At 36.1% G+C, this 21999-nt stretch overlaps 1 protein-coding gene across 1 annotated transcript; it reads right to left on the bottom strand.

Moving 5' to 3' along the window:
• Positions 1-8617: 8617 nt before the first annotated feature.
• On the bottom strand, positions 8618-21599 carry LOC135221766 (carboxypeptidase B-like). The gene is made up of 8 exons (XM_064259581.1): positions 20920-21599; positions 16257-16410; positions 15224-15376; positions 14302-14436; positions 11809-12032; positions 11515-11660; positions 10949-11064; positions 8618-9543 (listed from the first exon to the last, which is right to left on the bottom strand). Exons 1-8 carry the CDS (start codon positions 21226-21228, stop codon positions 9335-9337), a joined length of 1446 nt encoding a protein of 481 aa, XP_064115651.1. The 5' UTR covers positions 21229-21599; the 3' UTR covers positions 8618-9334.
• Positions 21600-21999: the final 400 nt, after the last annotated feature.

Genomic DNA, 21999 nt, shown 5'->3' with positions numbered 1-21999 from the left:
CGCTCTGATATCCTGAGCTGATGGTCAATGGGATTCACCCTTGTGGTAAGGGTGTGGTCACCGTAAGTCGTTGGGCAGGAAACCTAATCTCCAGGTCAGCAGTGGGTCAATCTTAGCTTCTTTTAATATCAAAGCTCGGCTTATGGGATCTTCTGAGGTAAAACCTTTGTTTCCTTCAATACTTTGATCTCTCTGATAAGCGCAACCTTCTACTACCCTCCTGTGACTAATTTTGTTGCTTTTGTATATAAGCCTACTGTTTTTTGAAATCCATCCTATGGTCATTTTGCCCAACAATGTCTAGCTATAGCACTCCCCTGAGAGTTAAGCTGTACTGCCCTTCTATGTTCTTGGACTCTAGTCCTTATTCCCCTACCTGATTCCCCACATATCTGTCTCCACAATTATTGCAATTGATTATGTATACCCCCGCTACATCATCTGTATTACTGTCTTCTCCTTCCAATTTATTTTTACATACTTTGTTTTTTAAGGTATTATCAAAGGTATATACACCATGGTTAGCGATTCAATTAAAATGTCCCCTTTTGAAGCTTTGTTTGGTTATCCAGCGCGAGGCACATTTGATTTGTTAACTACGCCTCACCAGGGGGAGGATACGGTTGAAGCGCTGATATCCACAGGGAGAGAGAGACACGCATGTCTCAGCCGTAATCTCGAGTCCACAACCAGAGATATGGTTCAGAAGAGTATTAGTAAATCATCTGATCCCAAGATCAATGTCGGTGATAAGGTATTTTTAAAACTTAATGTGAGAAATGAGTTAAATTACAAACTAGGCCCGAAGTTTGAAGGTCTTTTTAAAGTCATTGAAGAGAAAATTGGAAATAGATTTGTAGTTTTAAATGAATGAACAGGTCAGTCGAGGCTAACACATATCTCGAAATTGAAAAGAATTGGTTGTGGCAATTAATATATGATTGCGCAATTGCATTAATTTTTCCTTTTTTTTCCTTGTTATCTGTTTTTGTAATTTGATGACAGAATGGCTTCGCATTTTTTTCCTTCTTTGTTTCCTTCTAATGTTTTTCTCTCTTATTATATGTAAGTCTGCGGCGTTTTGGCGTAAGATTTCGGGGTTAATATTTTTCGGCAAATTTTTGCTTTAGCTGAGAAACGGGATGGTCTTTTTAGCGTGGGGTCAGTAATTAAATAGAGGAATTATTTATGTCACCTGAGTGGTGTTATTATTAAGAAGATGGTTTATGTATAATGAGATGGTTCTGGGGAGCGTGCTTACGAAGTTCAGTACTAAACATTTTTTTTTTGAGAATCACGAGTTTCTAGCGTCGCGAGTCTGAATATGCTGCAATGCTAAGCACCTGACGTGTTCATAGGTGGGTTTCTTTTTTGCTAAAGTTGCTGTAAGGAGTCCGGTTGCGAACCTTCCCTTTGGAATTAATTACTCGGGGATTTGCACGGTTTTCAGAGATGCTGATTATGACATTTCACGAGAACGTGTCATGTAAGGGGATTTTTTTTTCTTGTCGATAGGGTTGCTGCGCTAGCAGATTCTGTAATGGTACACATTCCGTTTTGGGAAAAGATGTTTAATTATATATGTTTTTTTTTTCTTTTCTTAACGTCGTCCGAGAAGATTAAACAACTGATGGTTTTCCTTTTCTTTTCTCTTATGTGCGCTGTGTGATGGGGAGGGGAAAGTTCACTTACAATTGTTGTATTATCTTATTTTTATTTATTTATTTTTTCTTTTTCTTTTCTTACGAGAGATGTTGCATTGAGGGTTAAGCTCTAAATAGCATTTATCTTTTAGATAGAAGATATAATTTGTCAGGGTAGTGGGTTGGATAGAAGGGGTGTTCGGCATTATATTTTATGGAGGCTAGTTATATAAACCATAAAAGGGTTTTTACTGTTAGACTTTGAGTTCTCTTTTGATAGTGTGTTTGTCAGATATGGGATTATTTGTGAGAATTCAGTAGGTAAAGATTATTTGGTTTAGCGAGGAATTTTACTTTTTTCAATATTTGATTAGTAGATTGAATATATTAATTAGTGACGAATTTGTGGGGTAAAACAAGACTTTAGTTATTTTATGACCATGTAGACCTTTTAAATACGGACACACAATGACTTTGGAGAATTCCCAACTCTACGTGAGGATTGCAAGGGAGACGACTTCGTTCTACGTTCTACAGTACCAGAGATTGAGTCAAGTCTACACACGAAGGGCATTTTTGTGGACTGCCTTGGCAAAGGATGAGATGTCTTCGATATAATTTCTGGGATAAATCAGGAGTCTACAGTCTTCGATGAGGCGGGTGCGAGTAGCACTTGCATAGAATAACGGGGTGGTGACCACGTTTACTTCAGTAGAAAACGTTGAATCTACAGTTTCGCGACGGGAGGGTGTTGGATACACTCACGAGGGTCGCAGACGCTGAATAATGGCGCGTGCTGAGTTGTTTCGAGTTGGGTTATGTACTCGACCTGCGTCTACAACAATTCGCTCATTCTACAGGGGTCCCAGCTGTTTGACAGTTCCTGCAGGATTCTTACAGACTTCTTCATGGTACTTAGTCGGCGTGTCTACAACTCTTCGATAAAGGTGTTTCACCGACACCTACACGGAAGCCATAAGGCGGTTTGAATCCCGCCTACAGTGGAGTCCATTACAGTCCCGCCACTCGAAGATAGTGGTGAAGATGAACCTTTTTTTTTCGATGACCGCTATACTATACCAATAGTAATGATCATGTTAGGCGCTATACTGATCGCCATTTGTGTACTTGGAGTCCTTAAACTTTTATGCATTCGACGAAGCACAAGTGCTCCAGCAACGGAGGTGGCTCTAAGTCATGTGGTACATTGATACATTGGGCATTAGTTGCCGATATGGTGTGCGACGGGAGTGCATTATTTTCTTTTTTGAGCCAGCCTCTGGTTTTATATATATTGTAAGACGCTTGTGTATCTAGTGCTAGGCGGGAGCTAGCATGGGGTAGCCGAGCTCCTCTTAAGAGGTGAAAAGAGGGGGAATGGCTAATAATATGTTTAAAGTGTTTTATATAATAATAAAGTCACATAGCTCTACTCGCCTAGAGACAAGGGGTGGTACGCTGCTTGTTCATATTGGAGAAAAAGGTATTTGCTGAACAAGCAACTTGTCTCAGAGGTCGTTCCCCGTTTGCGAGGCATGTGCATTCGTTTGTACGCGTATTACAGGCCTACTGGTTCAGGGTACTTGTGGAAGACGCATTCTTTGTGCAAAAGAGTTAACGGCAAGTGGTTGCTCCGAGTGTCGGGAGAAAACGCCCATCGAAAAGGTAGGACACGTTCTATAAAAACTTAGAAAAACTGTTACCTTTTGGAAAAGTGTGAAAATACTCTCTTTACGTAAATACTTTGAAAAGAGTGACGTGGGGTGTCTATATAACTATTATCTTTATTACAGATGGGTCCGATTCCATGGTTGATTAGAAACGGGCTTCTCTAACCTGACTAATACTAGACAATATGACTTTTTGGGGTTTGAGAGTGTAACCTTAGTCAGGAGGGTAGAATGTTATCTTACTGGTTTCTTTATGGGTAGATTTGGGTGTTTATGCCATTATGACTTGTTAATCATTTTGTTCTTTGTTATAACCAATTGCTTTGGGAAATAAATAATATTTTTTATATTTACGCAGTCTTAATAAGCCTCGTGACATCTTACAGATAGGGCACCGTTGGCAACAGGTAAGAGTTCCCAGTTTGTGTAGTTTAGGGAATAAGGGGGGGATACATATGTATGTATATACATATATATATATATATATATATATATATACATATCCTATATATATATATATATATATATATATACATATATATATATATATATATATATATATATATATATATATATATATATATATATAGTCACCTCTACAAAGGAAATTTAGATTTTCTCTATTCTAGATATTATAAACATGTTTCTTTAGGGTATATCCCGTGGCTTTCCCCGAGAGGGCAAAGAAGAAGAACAATTTTCGAATAGGTCTGGTTTTAAGAGATTTTTTATAGACCTTAACTTAGCATCTTTTCACAGAACCTTCACTCATATGAAAACACTGTTAACATATTTTTAACTATCATATGATGCTAATATGCCAACGTAATTTACAATAAATATCAGCACACGAAAACGAACTTGAGTAAAAAAAGTTAAGTATAGCTTAATTTGACCAGGCCACTGAGCTGATTAACAGCTCTCCTAGGGTTGGCCCGAAGGATTAGATATTTTTATGTGGCTAGGAATCAGTTGGCTACCTAGCAACGGGACCTACAGCTTATTGTGGGATCTGAACCACTTTCTATCAAGAAATGAATTTCTAATCACCAGAAATAAATTCCTCTGATTCCACACTGGCAGAGTGGGGAATTGAGCTTGCAACTACCATATCAGTAGGCGAGCACGCAACCCACTCACCCAACGAGGAACTATGAACTTTATTAGATATTTCAATGTTATTATGGTATTAAACGTAGTTGGATGTACAGTCCTACTTCACAAAAATAGCAAAGGTCCAAAGAGAGGTTCAAAACAGAAGAGCAAGGAGCACTGAATGGAAGTAGGCTGTGCGATCAGGAGAAAATCAAAACCTTTATAATGCAAGGGAGAATAACAATTCGTCTTAGTCCCTGACCCCCACCCCCCTAAGATGGTTCATTATAGTGGGACCGGATGATCGTGGTGTTCAAGGCGGTGGAAGCCATGATAATGTGTCAGCGATGAGATTATTGTCACTTCCGATTGACATTTATATACATACATACATACATACATACATATATATATATATATATATATATATATATATATATAATATATATATATATATACTACATACATACATACATAACATCATACATACATACATACATACTAACATACATACATATATATATAGATATTATATATAATATATATATATATTTATATATATATACATAATACATTAATAACATATCATACAACACATACATATATAGTATATTAAATATTATATATATATTTAGCATTTAATAATATAAATATATATATATATATATATATATATATATATATATATCTATATATATACATATATAAATATACATATATGTATAATATATATATAGATATATATATATATATATATATGTGTGTGCGTGTGTGTGGGTGTGTTTGTATGTATATATGTGTGTGTGTGTGTGTGTAGGTTGGTATAATAAGCTGCACTACAAGACTGGTTCCTTTAGTCAGCTTTCAAGGATAAGTTTAGTTGGTATGCATATTATTTCGTCATTATTTCTACCAAGTGTGTGCTTGTATGTATGTATGTATTTTATAAAAGCTGCACTGCAAGACTGTGGTTCCTTTAACTCAGTTTCTAAGGACAGGTTGCATTTTAGTTTTTCATTGTCTCAAAAACAATTCTTTATTCATTGACTGGGTATAATTAAGTCATGACCAAGGAAAAGGGTGACTACAGAAGCACAGTTTCTTTAATATCTTTATTAACAAATAATACTTGCAATGATTAAAGTACTGTACAATCTAGATTTTACAGGTATACCATTTACCATAAATATAAATAGTCATTTAAATAAATATGTGAATAAATAAATAAATTGATAAATAAATATGTAAATAAATAGTGAATTATGCTGTTTATTATATTGCAAAGTTACTAAACATTGGTGAACAACTACATTCAGTGTGAAAATGCTATACAGAATTGTCATTTTGATACTGCGACTACGTATGTGCATGTATGAGACAGTAAGGCTTAGCGCTAGAACTGCGCTGTTGAATACTTGACAAGGAAGGTTTTAGGACACCAGGAAGAGAAACTTTAGGACAGAGTTGACCTCTGTTAAAAAAATATACCTTATAACCATACAAGTAGTTGAAGGAAAAACCTCTTGTTAATAATAATCACGATGTGCACTCATTTGTAATGGAGAAAGCCATAAGTTCATTTGCTTCTCTTGCAATCATCCGTTGAACAGTGCCCAGATTTATTTAAAAAATGATAAATGAAAATAGAACAATGATGAGACGGAAAAGAATCAATACAGATTTTGTTAATGAGAATAAAAAATGGATCATTGACGGCTCTGTAAATAAGTAACAAAATATGTGAAACCAGAAAGTATGCCTTAATGTGTCCTTGACCAACGGAATTCAACTTCATGATTTAGAAAGGAATTGTACAGGAACAAGGACACTGCAGACTTGAGAGAACTTATTAATTGGCCGCCATATTCGAAAGTGCACAAATCTTCAGTATGGTGATGCATACAGCAAGGATACAGTGAGAAAGAGAGTAGTGACTGTTAAAAGAAAATGACTGGAAGGACCACATGAACAGGTGAATGACAAGGCTAAAGAAGTTAGTGATAACTGTGAAAAGCTGGTGACTTAAAAGTGAAGTTGCTTTACCCAGTCATGAAAGAAGAGTAGACTTCTTGAATGTGCAGGGTTGTTTGGAAGGTACATTTTCATGAAGAGTGCAGAAGGGTAGTTTGACAAAGTGGTTTGAGTGCACGATGAGTGCAAAATATGAAGTTACAAAAAGTGCTAATAGGCGGTTTCAAAACTAGTTGTTGATGTTAGAATTGAGAGTGACTTTGCAAAACTACTGAAAGGTTTTGTGAAAGTAGTTGGATGAAGTCTGGGTGCAGAGATAGTGCAGAAAATATTGCTTTATTAAAGGCGTGCATAAGAGAGGTTTAGTGAAGTAGTTCTATCAGGGTGAAGTACACGCAGTGTACGTATAGGAGATTTGAGAAGTATTTGTAAGTGAAGGGAGTGCAAAATTGAAGTTTGAAAAGATTAAAAATTGGAGTACGAAGGGTAATTTTAAGGAATCTGAGTGTGGAGCGAGTGCATAGAGAATTGGAAAAATTTAGTTATGTGAAGAGGTGTTAGTGCATAGAGAAAGCAGAAAATTAGTTATGTGAAGAGGTGACAGTGCATAGAGAAAGCAGAAAATGTGGTTTTACTGAGGGATTGTGAAAGGGAAGTTTAGAAAAAATTTGGTTTTACTGAGGAATTGCAAAATGTGAGATTGGGAAAGTAGTTTTATGAGAACTGAACACTTAGTGAGAATAAAAAAGATGGTTCTATTGAAGAGAGACTAAATTAGGAAATGAGGTCTAGTTTGTTAAGAAGGTCGGTGGAGATACAAAAAAAACAGGAAGTTTAGAAAAGACAGTTTCATGAAGCATGTGCACAAGGTGAAAGATTTTTTTTTATAAAAAGAAGGCTATAATGAATTATGAAGAAATATTTTACTTTAGGCAGAAAAGTTGCAGTATCAAATTTGAAAGGTTTTGTGAACAACAAAAGGTGTAATATTCAGTTTAGGTTAATTAATCCTTTCCTTCTAGTGTGGTGCCTTAGTAGCTAGAGAGAGAAAAACTACAGTAATAAAGATTAACCAAGAGATGCATTAATGTTTCTTTGGTCTTAAACCTCTGTAAAAGAAGTGCCTTTCCAGGTGTCTTAAACTTACGTATGTACGGTGGGGGTTAGGGGTTCATTCATGTTGCAAAGAAAAACGGCAAATCGACGGGTTATCCATGTCAGAACGTTTTTGGGATGGGAAGAGGCCAGTGGGTGATTTAAAAAGGATTGGTTATGTCATTTGTTAGTGCAATGTTGTGAATGCTTAGAAAATAACAGTCTGGCAAAACAGTCTGTTTGACGGAAAGCAAAACAATTTTGAAATATATATATAGCTTTGCTTAAAGAAGAGAGAAAAGGGCCTCTGTCAGTGATTAAAGGATTTATTTTCTGGTTAAGAGGGATTATAATGGGAGAAAAGTGTTACTTTCTTTTTGATTAAAGAAGAAATGGCTCAATCTCAGTGGTATAGGTTTCCTGTGGAAAAATAAAATGGATAACTTTTAGATATAGAACGGGTGTGTTATAGATTAGGATTTCGTTCAAAGGTCGTTTCTTCTTCATGACTAAAAGGACTGAAGATTTTCTATGGGGGTTAAAGGAGGTTCTCTAAGGAATAGAATGTGGTTTTATGTCAGAGATAGAGGGATAAAAAGCTTTGGTTTGGGAAAAGTTTCACAAGGGAGAAAAGGGTTGAGAAAGATATCCGTACAGGATAAAAGGGTTTCGATCAGGCATGAAATAGTTCCTATCAAGGACAAGCTGCAGTGCATCTGCAATGCAGTGTTGCAGATTGTACTGTGAATGATTTCTTGAGATCATTGAATTTCCTGAGTGCCATTTGTGAAGTGTGGGTGTTACAAGAAAGAACAGTGCTTATCCAGTGTTAAGAAAGTTGAGTGTGCAAAGCATTCAAAGGATGTGAGTGTAGTGAATTTACAAGGTGATTATAAGAAAAGGTTGACTATTTACACTTGGAATTTGGAGGAAGTTTGTTTTTTTTTAATTAAGGGGAGAGGTCATACACATTTTTGCTACTGTAAAGAAAAATAAAATTAGGGGAAAGGTTCGGGTTTGTGCATTGTGCAGATCATTGCAATTGAAATGAGTAGTGCAAATCTTGACAAATGCTGTTTAATGAGTGAAGATTTGGGTGAGGACCTACTGACCAGAGAGTGCGATAGACAATGTCTCGTGAAGTAGAGAAGATATTTTCAGATAAAAAAAAAAAACCACAGGGTATGCTAAAGATAAATTTTTAGTGGAATGAAGACGTTATAAAAACTAAGAATTTTTCAGTGTATCTTGAAGGAAAGTGGACGTTCAGTAAATACAAGAAATAGATGCAGCTATGAACTAATATCATTTTGGTATCTCATGGGAGGCGATACTTATGATAAAGCCAATTTTGGCCACTTTTTTTTTAACACTATAAAACTCAAATCTAGTGCGTAAGCAGTTTTGGGGATTTGCATATGCAGAAGTTACAAATGCCACTGGGAAACAGAAATGAGGACAATGGGGAATGTCTAACTATTCGAGCTTGAGCAAAAACAAGGAACTCAGAAAAGATGAAATAGTAGAAAGTGGATTTGTATTGGTTGCGCCCGAAGCAGAAAGAAGAAGAGCGGGATGAAGTTTGTGTAGGTGATAATTACCTCTTCAGCTGAAACATCTGAAAACGAAAGGAATTTGTATTGTGTTAATTACTGTATCAGTTGAAAACACGGTCAGAAGTAGAAGAACGTTTGATACTGAAAATGAAGGGAGAAGGGTATTTGCATCCATCTACGCGGTGTTAGGGGTCCGTTTTTCTTAAAACTTTCAGCCCTTGGATGATGAAAATGTTTAGGCGAGAGGAATCTCGGAATCACGATATATTCTTAATGTCTTCACTTGGACTTGGTTATCCTCTGCTTAAGCCTCATTAGGATCTTGATCCAATGAATTGGAAGGCTCGGTCAGAGCGTCGCTATCTCGTGGCAAATCGTCAGTGGCAGATGTACTGTTCCCTTCGTATTTTGGAAGCCTCTCCAAAACTCCTGCAGCCATGGCTCTTATGCCCTCGTAAGTCTCTATGCCCGTTGGAAGTATTTGTTCCTTTGGCAAGATGAAACCATACTGACCTGTTGCAAATGAGAAGAAGATATAGATAACTGGGGACTTTGGGAGCTTTCCATCAAAACTTGACCATCGAGTCTGATTAGTTGGCTTTTATTGACATTAAGCACAAAATTAGACTAGTGTCCCCCTTCAAGAGCTGAGTAACGTTTTCTCTCATAGTCTGTACCACTATATTTAGAGCAGTCACTAAAGTATTTAGTGCAACCCTTGAATAGTTTGAAGAAAACTAGAATTTATATAAATCTTTGTAGAACACTAAAAAAAAAAAAAAAAAAAAAAATGATAGGGATATGTAATTTTACATACTTGTATAATTTCAAGAGACTTCGAAAGCTATTGTAAAAGTTGAATCACAACAAATAAGCATTAGGTACGCTTCAAGGAAAATTAACAGCGGATAAGTTTCATTGGTAAATTTTGCTTTACAATAAAGGGTTATACAAAACTTAATTGTAGAATATCTACTATGAGTATTTATGAAAATTTCCAAAGCTTCAAAAAACTCAGTTTCCAGGTCCTCAGAATGTCTTATTGCGTCACCAGGTTTTCGAGATTTTCACTGTCCCGATACTGCTTTCCAAATGTATCCAAGTACCATTTTATCTTTTTACTGGTTTTCTTGTTTAGAACAAGTCACAGGCTTTGTCAGCCTTGACATTTTACTGCGCCAGAGTTTTCAGTGTCTGAGTAATAAGTTTTCAGTTTTTAGAAATTTCCAGGATCTTTTAAGAAATTAATTTCCCGATTCTCTAAACATTTCCATGGTCCCTGTGAAGTACATTTCCAGTTTTAGTTTTCTGTCAAAGAAAACTATCGCGATGGCTTTGTCTGGCCGTCTGCACTTTTTCTGTTCGCCCTAAACCTTAAACCTGCTGAAGCCAGAGGCCTGCAAAATGGGATGTTGATCATCCACACTCCAGTCATCAAACATACCAAATAGCACCCCTCTGGCCTCCTCAGTAGTTTGTATTTTATTTAACGATAAAGTTAGACACAATCGTGTGTCTGGCAACTATATAGGACAGGCCACCAACGGGCGGTGGGTAAAGTTCCATGGGCCGGGGCTCATGTAGTATTAAACCAAGACTACCGAATGAGAAATCTATTTTCGGTGGCCTTGATTTTACGTTGTACAGAAAACTCGATTGGGTAGAAGAAACGTCGGCGCATTTTTTACTTGTGAAAAATTCAACGGTCACTTAAAAGTGAATTACAAACTTCTCACATTCTGAATTTCCAGTTCGTCGTCATTTGGAATTCACAAACTCTCAAAACTCCTAGTCTCACATGAGTGTTTTCGACTTCGTAATTTCCCCGATAACCAGTTTCGTTAACAGCTTCACTAAGAACCTGTCAGCCTCAGTTCTGAGAACCCAAAGCAGAGGCTCCTTTGGAGGTACTACTTACCGAGATCTCTTAATTCCAGGGAGTAGGAGAAGGGTATTCCAGCAACGGCGTAGGCAAAATCTCCGGAACCACCGGAGGCAATGTAGAGAAGATCGGTTACCGAGCCCAGCGTGTAACTGAGGATTAAAAAGGTGCTTGTCTTTGATATATGTATGTATTTATTTTGTATATGAAGAGGAGAGGAAAGGAGAAGCGAAAGTCGCCGAATATTTGAGGATTGTTGATTTCAGTTTTTTTTTTTTTTTTTTTTTTTTTTCAACATTACTTTCACATATTTTATTCGTTTATTATCCTCTTCAGCCTGCTTATAAGGTACGTTGAGTTTGTTAATGCCCAAAACAGTTTTTTTTCTTTTCGTTACATTATCACATTTTGATTACGTAACGAGAGGTTCCACTAAAAAGGTACATATGAGTGCGTTAAACGCCAAATTGTCTTGCAGTGTCTGGCATGGGTGCTAAAATACTTTGTCAAGAATTACACAGACAAAGTAATCCTAATATTCTTGATACAGTTACTTAGGCAGAAAACTGCAGTATTCCTTAAATTATTGAAGAAGCACTTACTCAGTCCCGTCGTGTTTGCGGATGGCGTCTGTAGCCAGCTTCCCAACTTCGTACATGTCATCGTAGTTCTCTGGCACGCCGTAGGTTCCTGCGAAGGGCAACATCCACATCTGGGAGTATGCGTGGATACTCACGTAAACTTTCAGCTGTGGAGAGACGATGGAAAGCTTTTCTGAGTTCGTTAACTTAAGGGAGATAGCAAAAGACGAGATCTTGCAAACTTATCATCCATCACAGAAGAGCTGCATAAAACTAGCAGAAGCGGATAGTCAAATGAAGAAAATGTAAACTTACCTGATCTTTGAGTTCCATAATAAAATCTCTTATTGCTTGCGTCTCGGGTTCAGACTCAGCGCTAGGGCCTGCGTAGATGTCGCTGCAGGGATTCAAGGATGAACCTCCGGTTCTCCACCGATAACCGAAATTCCTGTTGAGGTCTACGCCAACGCATCGGCTGTTTGGATTCACGGCGCGGTTCTTGCGCCATAGGCGGTCATGGTTCCGGGTGTATTCGTAGCCTGGGGTGATGACAGAAAATTCTATAGATACTGCAATTTTTATAAAGTCAGATAAAGAAATAATTCCCACCGTTTCCATTGACTTTCACATCCAGCTTATGCTACAACATGACTCATGTCCTTGGAAATGCAAAGGAATGAAAGATTTCCAGTGCATCAAGGTTTTAAATACCTGTAGAATTTTGCAAAAGCAATATTGATAAGCTGAGTTAGACTGCATACGAACAACTTGAATAATGTGGGAGATACTTTTACATTCTACCTCGCTTATATAGAAACCGGCAGTTAAAATAGGTTTCTTGTCTGAAAAACACCTTGCACTATCTCTTAGCCGGATGGTTTCCTTGTGTTATTTGCCATTTCGTCGTTATTAGGTTTAATCATGGACTTCTTCCCTTGGACTGTTCAGTAACACCCTCCAGATTCCTGCCGTTTCATTCGCTGTTCCCTTTTCTTGAGGGTTTCTCGGATAGGGTCTGTGTGAAGGAAGGTCGAAATTGCTTCGTTTTTCTACAAAAGCGCGATGGACTCCAAACGGGGTTTGTTGTTAGCACTGACTTGTCGCTCTGCATACTACGGCACTGCTTGTAGATCCATCATTGTTCCACTTCAGAGGCGTCTCATACGAAGGGTAATCCAAATTTGATTCTGGTAATGGTGTGTCAGTGTCACAATAAAAAGCAAGTATTTTATGACGATTATTAATGATGATGATGTTCTGTCATGGAATCAGTTTAAATCTTTTAAGCAATCTAATTGCGAATCTTTAACTTACTTCACTTTACTGACTCGTCTTAAAAAAAATTATCAAATAACCATAATAGTACTTACATTTCAGATCTCATGCCATAAATTTAGCCAACAAGAGAAAAACGAAACTACCAACCATTGTAGTACTTTCATTTAGCAGTCTCTATGTACATTCTTTGCAAAGTACAATAAATGCCATAGGTGGCTTTGCATTAAACCAGGCTATTAACAAAGCAGCACAATACTAGACGAATGCACTTACCCCGAAAGCTGTGAGTTTGAGGCAAAAGATCAACTACAAGTTCATTAACTTAGCAATATAAGTAATGTATGAAAAATAGTAAAGGTCTTGAAGAGAATGTAATTATAAAGTTGTCCCCCTAGAGTGAGAAAGCATTCAAGGATTGAACAGTTACTGAAGATTCAATCAACTAAAGATTCCATGAAACAGAAATCCAAGTATCTTTCAAGTACTTACGTAACGTTCTCTCAGATCACATCATGATACTTACCCAGATGGCTAAACTAATATTTTGCTCGCGTGAGAGGAAGTAACCTCGAAACTTTTGTCTCATTGTATGGTCCTCTGTAGGTTAGAGTTTGTTCTTCAGAACCGTCTGAATCCTACGTAAAATTTAAAAATGGTTTCCTGGAGCGTGTTATTCGATGTGAGGGAAGGGTTGAAACGAATTTTAGAAACCTTGAACTGGTGGTAGTTGTTTTGGTCCTGCTTTGTAGTTGCCATAACGACGCTTACTTAAAGATACAGATCGACTAGGCGCAATGATGATATTTTGTTGAGTGCTGTAAGTCTAAAACGATATTTTGATCATTATTTTCACGAGCTAATACTTTGGCCAAAAAATTACTAGAGAGACCCAAGTGTAACATTTGTAAATTCAGTCATTTATCTACCTTTCGAAATGATAAGCATTTCTGGACTATTGACAATCATCATTCCGGGTTGAAAAGACCAAATGACAGACCAGCAAATTCATTGATAAAAAAATACTGCATAAGGGTGACATGCCATTGCCACTGACTCATTTCTGAATTTTTTTTATACGTACATGTAATTATTGACTTTTTGGTTTTAGTGAATTAATTCGGATGTATTTCACGGTGCTTGTCTTATCTTTGTTCTGATTTTATCGTTTTCTGATGCGTAGAAAATTCATTGGGTTCTTGGTCGATTACAGTTGACCTCTTGTAAATCACTAATGTATCATATATTTTACAGTTATACATATTTGCCTAATTTTCTTTGTGGAACTATTGAGTAAATTTAGAAACTGCATTGTTGCGGAAATTTTGTTTGAAAATGAAATTCACATGCTGGTGATTGCTAGCATTCAGTAATGGTAATGTTAGCGTGAACTTACCGTCAACCATTGTGTATAATTAATATTCCGTCAAAAAATCAGTTTTACTCAAGAATGAAATATACGTATTGGTGAACATTAATAATAATAATAATAATAATAATAATAATAATAATAATAATAATAAAATAACTTACCATCAGGATTACCCAGGGGCATAATGTACCAGTCAAACTTTCCGGTAATATCTTCGTATTCCCACTGATACTCTACCAGTTGGTTCAGAATGTACATGGCTGTTGCAGGGGAGATCCATTCCCGGGCGTGTAAACCTGAGGGCAGAAGTTGAAAGGTCTTCAAGAAAGAGAAACACAATTGGGTTTGACTGAGAGGTTTGATGTCTCTTCTTCTGGTTCTGTTCTTTGTGGTAGCTTGTTTCAAAAGTTACAATTTTATTTCGGCCTCCTGGATGGACGTGTGTGAACCACTATCATAGCTAGGTCCATTCCCCCTCCCCCCCTTCTCAATCAATTGGTTTTGTCGGATGTGGGAAGGTAAACTACTCTTAGGTTCTTCTTTCCAGTCAGACTTTACTGAAAGCGTGTGCTAAGTGTAATGATTGGCCGTTGAATAAGAATAATTTTCTTAAAAGCACTGATTTTGAGTCAAAACACTTCGTATAAGTATTTAATTTTTTTTGCAAATTATTTTCTTATAAGTACTGAATTTTGATAGAGATCATTTTTTAAATAAATATTGAATTTGACTGAAAATTATTTTCTTTTAAGTATTGAAATTGAATAGAGATGATCTTATTAGTACTGAATTTACTTAATGGAAGAACTTGGAAAGAACAGCATACCAGAATTTAATAGGCTGTAACTTTTTAAATGATTGTTTTCCCCTTCACCAAAAACACAAATCGTTTTAGGATGTTGACAAAAATGGCTAAAAAGATATTTCAAACGCTGGTAATTTAAAAGTTTGCAAAATTTGTGATTTCACATGATAAGGTAGCATGATAATTTAAGAAAGTTTGTAAATGAAGCTTTGTAGCGTCATATTTGGAATGTTACAGTAATAGGAGTAATTCCATGATGTCTGTCACTTATTACGCACCTCCATCAATCCAAATTGCCGGTTTCGGAGTGTCGGAATCGCCAGAGATCTTGGCCACCAGCAGAGAGCGATTCTCGAAAGACTTGCCGATGTCGATGATGGTGACTAAGTTTGGGTAGTGAATTTCCAACCATGACATGTAATCATACATATCTGAAAAACGTAGAATTCAGTTGTCAGTTCGTGTAAGGAAGCCAAAGAGGGATGTGGTGCCCAGACGCTGTATGACAGACTGGGATCTCGAAGATTGAAATGGTATGGGCATGTGGGGAGAAGGGGAGAGGAGCAGTCCTGTAGACTCAGATATGCTGACAGCGTGGAAGTGGAGTTGACGAATCTCTCTCTCTCTCTCTCTCTCTCTCTCTCTCTCTCTCTCTCTCTCTCTCAATTGTTGCCTTGCAACAATTAGGATGTAAAAATTATACTGATGTAAATTCAGCAAAGCAAGTTTCCATGCACGTCATTCTGTCATTATTTGTGCTTCATTCTACATTTTACCATAGTTTCTCAGTGGACTCTGGTTTTGTCTATTTTATTTCTGTGTACTGTTACATAAGCAGTCGGTGCCCTTATCTTCCTAAAGATGGTGAACACAATATGATGAATTATGAAAGATGGATTTTTTTTATTAAAAAGTATTTTTTGTACTCCCAGGGGTTTGATATTACGAGGGACCAGGCAATTTTGATAAGTAATTTCAGAGTAATAAACGCCACATTAACATACTACCGGGTAGTTTGCTAAAGGCAGGCTCTGCAAATGATCGCAGTATGTGAAAGCTAGTCCTATGTGCATGAATTGGCTTGCTGTCAATCCAGAAATTCAAGAGGCTACAGGTTCCCATAAAAGTTCGCGAAAATGGACTTTTGTTTTGTAATTTGATGATAGGTGAAAATATATAAAATATTAACAGATTTTGAAAAAAATGTAAAGCATATATAAATGATCAGCAACATTTAGTGGAAGAGAAAAGCTTTTAACACTAAAATGAAGCGAACTGGAAAATATGACGAAATCCGAACCAAAATCTTACCTTCGGTTGAATGGTATTTGTCCCAGGTCATCGAATGTGGTGTCTTCGGGCTGAATCCAATGATTTCATCGCCCTGTTCGTTGTTGATGGCGATTTGGAGGTCACGGATGACCTCTTGGTACGGCAGCTCATATTCGCTGAACACCTGACGTACCTGGGGTGGAGGGAAAGCCCAATACATTACCTGACGAGTATGTCATACGTAAAGGAAAATGGATTTAGATATTATGAATTGTTGAAGAAAAATATTCTATGTGTAGTTGAGGTATAATATTAAGCCTTCCAACTGGATGAAGGAAAACTAGAAGAATTGAACCAGTTATCTGAGTGATACTAACAGGCCAATATACAGTAAATGTGCCTCAGTCGAATTTCTCAGTTCCAAAGGTCCTTCATGGACCTTTGGTAGTAATGCAATTCTCCTTGTATTTCACAAACTTACCTATATATTCAATAATTTTTTGAATATTATGTTTTGTCTCATTTTCACCCACTACCACTCTCACAAGATTCCTAAGGTCTGTTACAAGTTTTTTGGAATCATGTCGCTAGCTCTATGCCCAGGCACCAGGAATGTGTTCATCTTTATATATTTTGAATATCTTTATTTTACGACAGTTTCCAATTACTTCAATATACATTTTATATATATATATGTATATATATATATATATATATATATATATATACATATATTATACACACACGTGTGTGGATGTGTGTACACACACAGACACATATATATATATATGTGTATTACATATATGTATATTATATATATATATATATATATATATATATTATATATATATTATATTAATATATATAATATATTATATAATATATTATATATATATATATATATATATATATATATATATATATATAGGAGTGAATATGTGTGCACGTGAGCGTCGATATGGTCTAAAGCTGTAGACTGCATATTCCTTGCTCATAAAACGGTTGCATGACCAAGTTACATTTACGGACTTCAACCAGAGGGATAAAAAATATTACCCAGAGTATTTAATGCGTTACGTCTTTAAATAATGTTGGCGCCATAGTAGTGCAATGAAATATCTAAAAAGAAATGAATAAAATGTAACTCATGTTGTTGTTGCGTAATTTCTAAGCAGATGGTCCTGCATTGACTAAAATATCTTACGTGATGGGAAAGTTCTCGTATATATATATATATATATTATATATATATATATATATATATATATATATATATATATTTTAGTTAGTTTATATATGTAGATCATATATTACGAAGCACCTTGCAGGAATGCCTGTGCTTAGTTCTTTTAACTGGCGATATTATTATTATTTTTCTTATTATTATTATTATTATTATTAGCAGTAGTAGTAGTAGTAGTATAGACATAATAAACATTCATATGAAATGCCAGCAACATCAAATGCTAATAGTTAAACAAAAGACAAAAATGTGAGATAGTGATTTCACAAAATTCAGTAACAACAGTACTGAGCATTTCGTTTGAATCACTACGTGCCTTTCATTCCCTGCATACCCTCTTACCCCAAGCGCTCCCCCTCCCCACACATCAAAGAGATCACACTACAGTAATACATCGTTACACATGAAACATATCAAGTGACGGTCCTGAGTTTTTTCTTTTATTTTCTTTTTTTTTCTTCTTTTCTTTTTTTTAGTCTCTCCTTCATTTTGTTGGCCAACTCATGTAATGCAAGGTCACACCAATTGAACCCTACTACAGGAACGGGTCTTCATTATGCCTGTGGAATATATGAGAGAGAGAGAGAGAGAAATGGAAACGCAGGACCAAGAGAAAAGAGGATTTATAATTGTGGAGATGAGGGTAAATATTCAGCTTGACAGAGAGAGAGAGATTAATGTATGAACAACGTAGCCGTTCCATTGGCGGGAGCATGCCTGGACGTTTCATCATAAGACGATTTTCTTCTTCGTAATTCTGTTGGTTCTTTGTAAAGATTTTATATATATATGCATTGAGCTACAAATGTCCTTTAATATCCTATTCGCTCTACCTCGGAATTAATATATTTTCATATATGGTAACCGGAGGGGAATTTCTTAGTTGATAATAATTTCGTCCTCTCGTGGGTTCAAACCAACGCCTAGCGGACTGAGGAGAAATCAGGATTCAGTGTTGTTATCGACTCGGCCAACAGAAGTCTTGATGATTTCCTCTCAGTCGTTGGTTCGAACCCACGAGAAGACGAAATTATTATTAACCCAAAAAATTCACCATCAGTTAACATATATGAAAATATATTAATTTTGAGGTAGAACGAATAGGATATTAAAGGCCATTTGTAGCTTAATGCATGTACATGAATCACGGTTTTGTGATAAAAATTCGTCCTGCCGTCAACGAGGTCTCAAGACTTGACATGCATCACCCATTTTCCAATATTCGCATTTTTTTCCTTCATTCCCTCTGTCGCAGTCGTTCTCAATACACCAGACAACTGATCCTTAATTATTTTCTGGATCTGTGGCTACCATTGTTCTTTCTATAACCCCACAGTCCCGGGAATACAGTTCGAAAGTCGCTGATTTCAGAGGCATCGGGTTCGGTAAGTCCATCGCACCATCCCATCACCAAGAATTTGGGATTCTCGGCTTTCCATAGATGCAGTTATTATTGATTTATAGTGACGTTAGTATGCATACATCAACACAGAATTTTACCCATCATTCTTCAGGGGCCTGAAGTCAAAACTTGAATTATTCAGAACTGTTGCTGACCCATCTTTTTTCAGGCTTCTGAGGTCAATAGGTCAAAACAGAAGTGTCATTGTCATATTTTTTAGTTTTCTGATGAAAGCCTCAACAGGGGTCTTTCCACATTAGAGACTGTGATTGTCAAGTTACAAGATAATTTTTAATGGTCTAATCTTCCCAAGATCTTTTGTTTCTTATGCCCTTGAAAGGTTCAGTGTCTTAATTTATGTATGTTAAGATTAATGAAGAATTCTTAGAATCTTTATACCTCATTGATTTTGTTATTCCTCTCTCTACTTCACATACACATACACACGTGTATGTATATATATATATACATATACATATATATATATATATATATATATATATATATATATATATATATATATATATAGATAGTGTGTGCGCGCACGTGTGTATCTCTCTCTCTCTATATTTATATATATATATATATATATATATATATATATATATATATATATATATATATTCTTCAAATTAAACATTCTTTGCGTTTGGTAGTCATTGCGTCATTGCATAAATCATTGTAAAGAATAAAATCTCTAAATTAACTAACATCTTTCATTGCATCTCCAAGTAGACAAATTGTAGGCACTCAGTTGTTGCATGTCATTGTCTTAATAGCTATTCATTACACACTCATGCAGCTCTCCAACATAAATATTTTTTATCTGTCATTCAGCGCTTATCTCAGTCTTGATTATTCTTATCTCATGAACTTCTTCAAAGGCGTCTTTTGAATTACTTTCTGGCATGCATAGGGTTAGTTTTGGTATCCTTTAGCTATTGTGACTTTTACCTTCTGATTTCAATACACTTCAGAGAACAGGCCCCTTTCTATCTTTAGTCTGGTGCTCACTCTGGAACAGTTCCAGTCAACCAAATCTATAATGTGTGGCCAAAGTTAATATATATATATATATATATATATATATATATATATATATGTATATATATATGATATATGTATATATGTATATAGTCTTTATAATAATTATATATAATAAATTATATATATATATAATATTATATATTATATATATAAGTGGGAAAACGTCCTGCATTCTGTTCTATAACCGCTATTCTGTTTTACTTTTTTTTTTTGCTGCTTTGACCTATTTATTTAGTGCCAGAACCGATTGTATCTAATAGTTCTTAAGGATTTGGTAGTTTCTGGCATTAACAAGTTTCCTGAAGTGATGCTATTTAAAAGCAGTGCATATGAATATTTACGGAGTTAGTCAATCAGTCGTTTATTTACTATCGTTTCCTGTTCACAGTGAGACATTTGTATATTTATGTATATATATGTTTTATATACATATATACTATATAGTATGTATATATATATATATATATATATTATATATGTATGTATATATATATGTATATCTAATAAAAGGAACCCATAACAACGCCAAAATATAGAGAGAAAAATACTATATTTCAGAGACTGCTGTCTCCCTCTTCAGGTAGATGAATGAGAGAAGTTACAGAAAAGGTGATATTTATACCAAGAAGTCCATCCACAGGTAAGTCAATTTAGGTCACTCCCTAAATTGGCTTACTACCTTTTCTGTAACTTCTCTCATTCATCTACCTGAAGAGGGAGACAGCAGTCTCGAAATATATTATTTTTCTCTATATTTTGGCGTTTTTATGGGCTCCTTTAATTAGATGGAATTCTGTTGTAACAGAACATTTTTACTAGTCATATATATATATATATATATATATATATATATATATATATATATATAATATATTTGTGTGTATATATGTGTATTTGAAAGTGTATATCGTATATATATATATATATATATATATATATATATATATATAATATATATATATATATATACATTGTGGAAGTCTTGGTAACACTAAATCAAGGGAACTAACCTGCTTCTCTTCGTCGGGAGGCGACAACACATCGATCTCGTACTGTTGGTCGAGGCTCCGTCCTTTGGGCTTCCAGGACCAGACCTCAACGCCGGGGGACATGTCCATCGAATCGACGATGGGTAGCAGTGTTTCAGACACGTCCGTTCGGAAGAGTTTGTACCCGGCGTAGGACTTGATACCGTCGGCGTCTCTGTTCGAGATCTCCTGGTGTAGGAAGTCGTCCAACGGGTGACTTCGGCAGGTTAGAAGGGAACTTGCCATGAGTAGTAGGCCAAGTAAATGGCCTTTGTTTGCCATGGTTCTCATGAGTTTTGCGGGTGATGATGTTTATTGCTTAAGGACTTTCCGGTTGCTAGAAGAGAAGAGTTGAAATGGCTCGTGAAAGACTTAAACTTGGTTCTGGTCTTACTTTATTACACTAGCGTAGATTTAGCGAACACCTCGACTCGCTCTTACACTTCAGGATTTTTACTCAGCGACCTAAATCTTTTAGTTCACTTTCTGTTCTTTGATGTTTATTATTTACCACGGGTGGATTGTACCATTCACTTTAAAAAAAAAGGACACTAGTTTGAATAAGTCGTGAGTGGGAAAGAGAAAGAGAGAAAAAGAAGTGCAGAATGTGACAGGAAAAGTTGGTGTGAAAGGTGTGGGTCTACAGTGCGTTCATTTGCGGATAGAAGTGCAAGTGATGCCTGTGGACCGACAGCTGTCCCTATATATACAGAAAAAAACTGACGTACCCAAAACCGGATGTCCGTATTGAGCGAAAGTCAAGGTCCGGAAGTGACGCTGACCTTCTATGACGTTACAGGAAAAATTGTCGGAACTTTCGTTTGTGAGTGGTAGCCATCATAGGCCTACCAGAGGTCCTTAATAAGAGAGGCCCTTAGGTCACGAATATTGTTAACAAGCTTCAATAGGGAAAAATTAGACAATGGGAAGGAGAGGGATGTTTAAAACACTCTGGGATACTTCAGTACAAAAGGAAATGAGTTCGGGCAACCGAATGCCTTTATCTAGACCAGGGCCGAACAACAAGAAAAAGAGAGGGGCCGAGAGGCAGAGTAAGGCCCA

This window comes from Macrobrachium nipponense, chromosome 3 (genome assembly GCF_015104395.2).
Source record: "Macrobrachium nipponense isolate FS-2020 chromosome 3, ASM1510439v2, whole genome shotgun sequence".
NCBI classification, from domain to species: Eukaryota; Metazoa; Arthropoda; class Malacostraca; order Decapoda; family Palaemonidae; genus Macrobrachium; species Macrobrachium nipponense.
Note: the sequence above shows the minus strand (reverse complement) of the source record. Positions and strands in the feature narration are given on the sequence as shown.

What these genes read in the sequence shown, in the direction of transcription:
- LOC135221766 (XM_064259581.1), bottom strand. Translation starts at nt 21,228, where the DNA reads ATGAGAACCATGGCAAACAAAGGCCATTTACTTGGCCTACTACTCATG. An exon ending in CAAATACCATTCAACCGAAG is followed by an intron (nt 15,377 to 16,256) that starts GTAAGATTTTGG and finishes TACGTTTTTCAG; the next exon opens with ATATGTATGATTACATGTCA. An exon ending in CGCAAACACGACGGGACTGA is followed by an intron (nt 11,065 to 11,514) that starts GTAAGTGCTTCT and finishes TTTAATCCTCAG; the next exon opens with TTACACGCTGGGCTCGGTAA.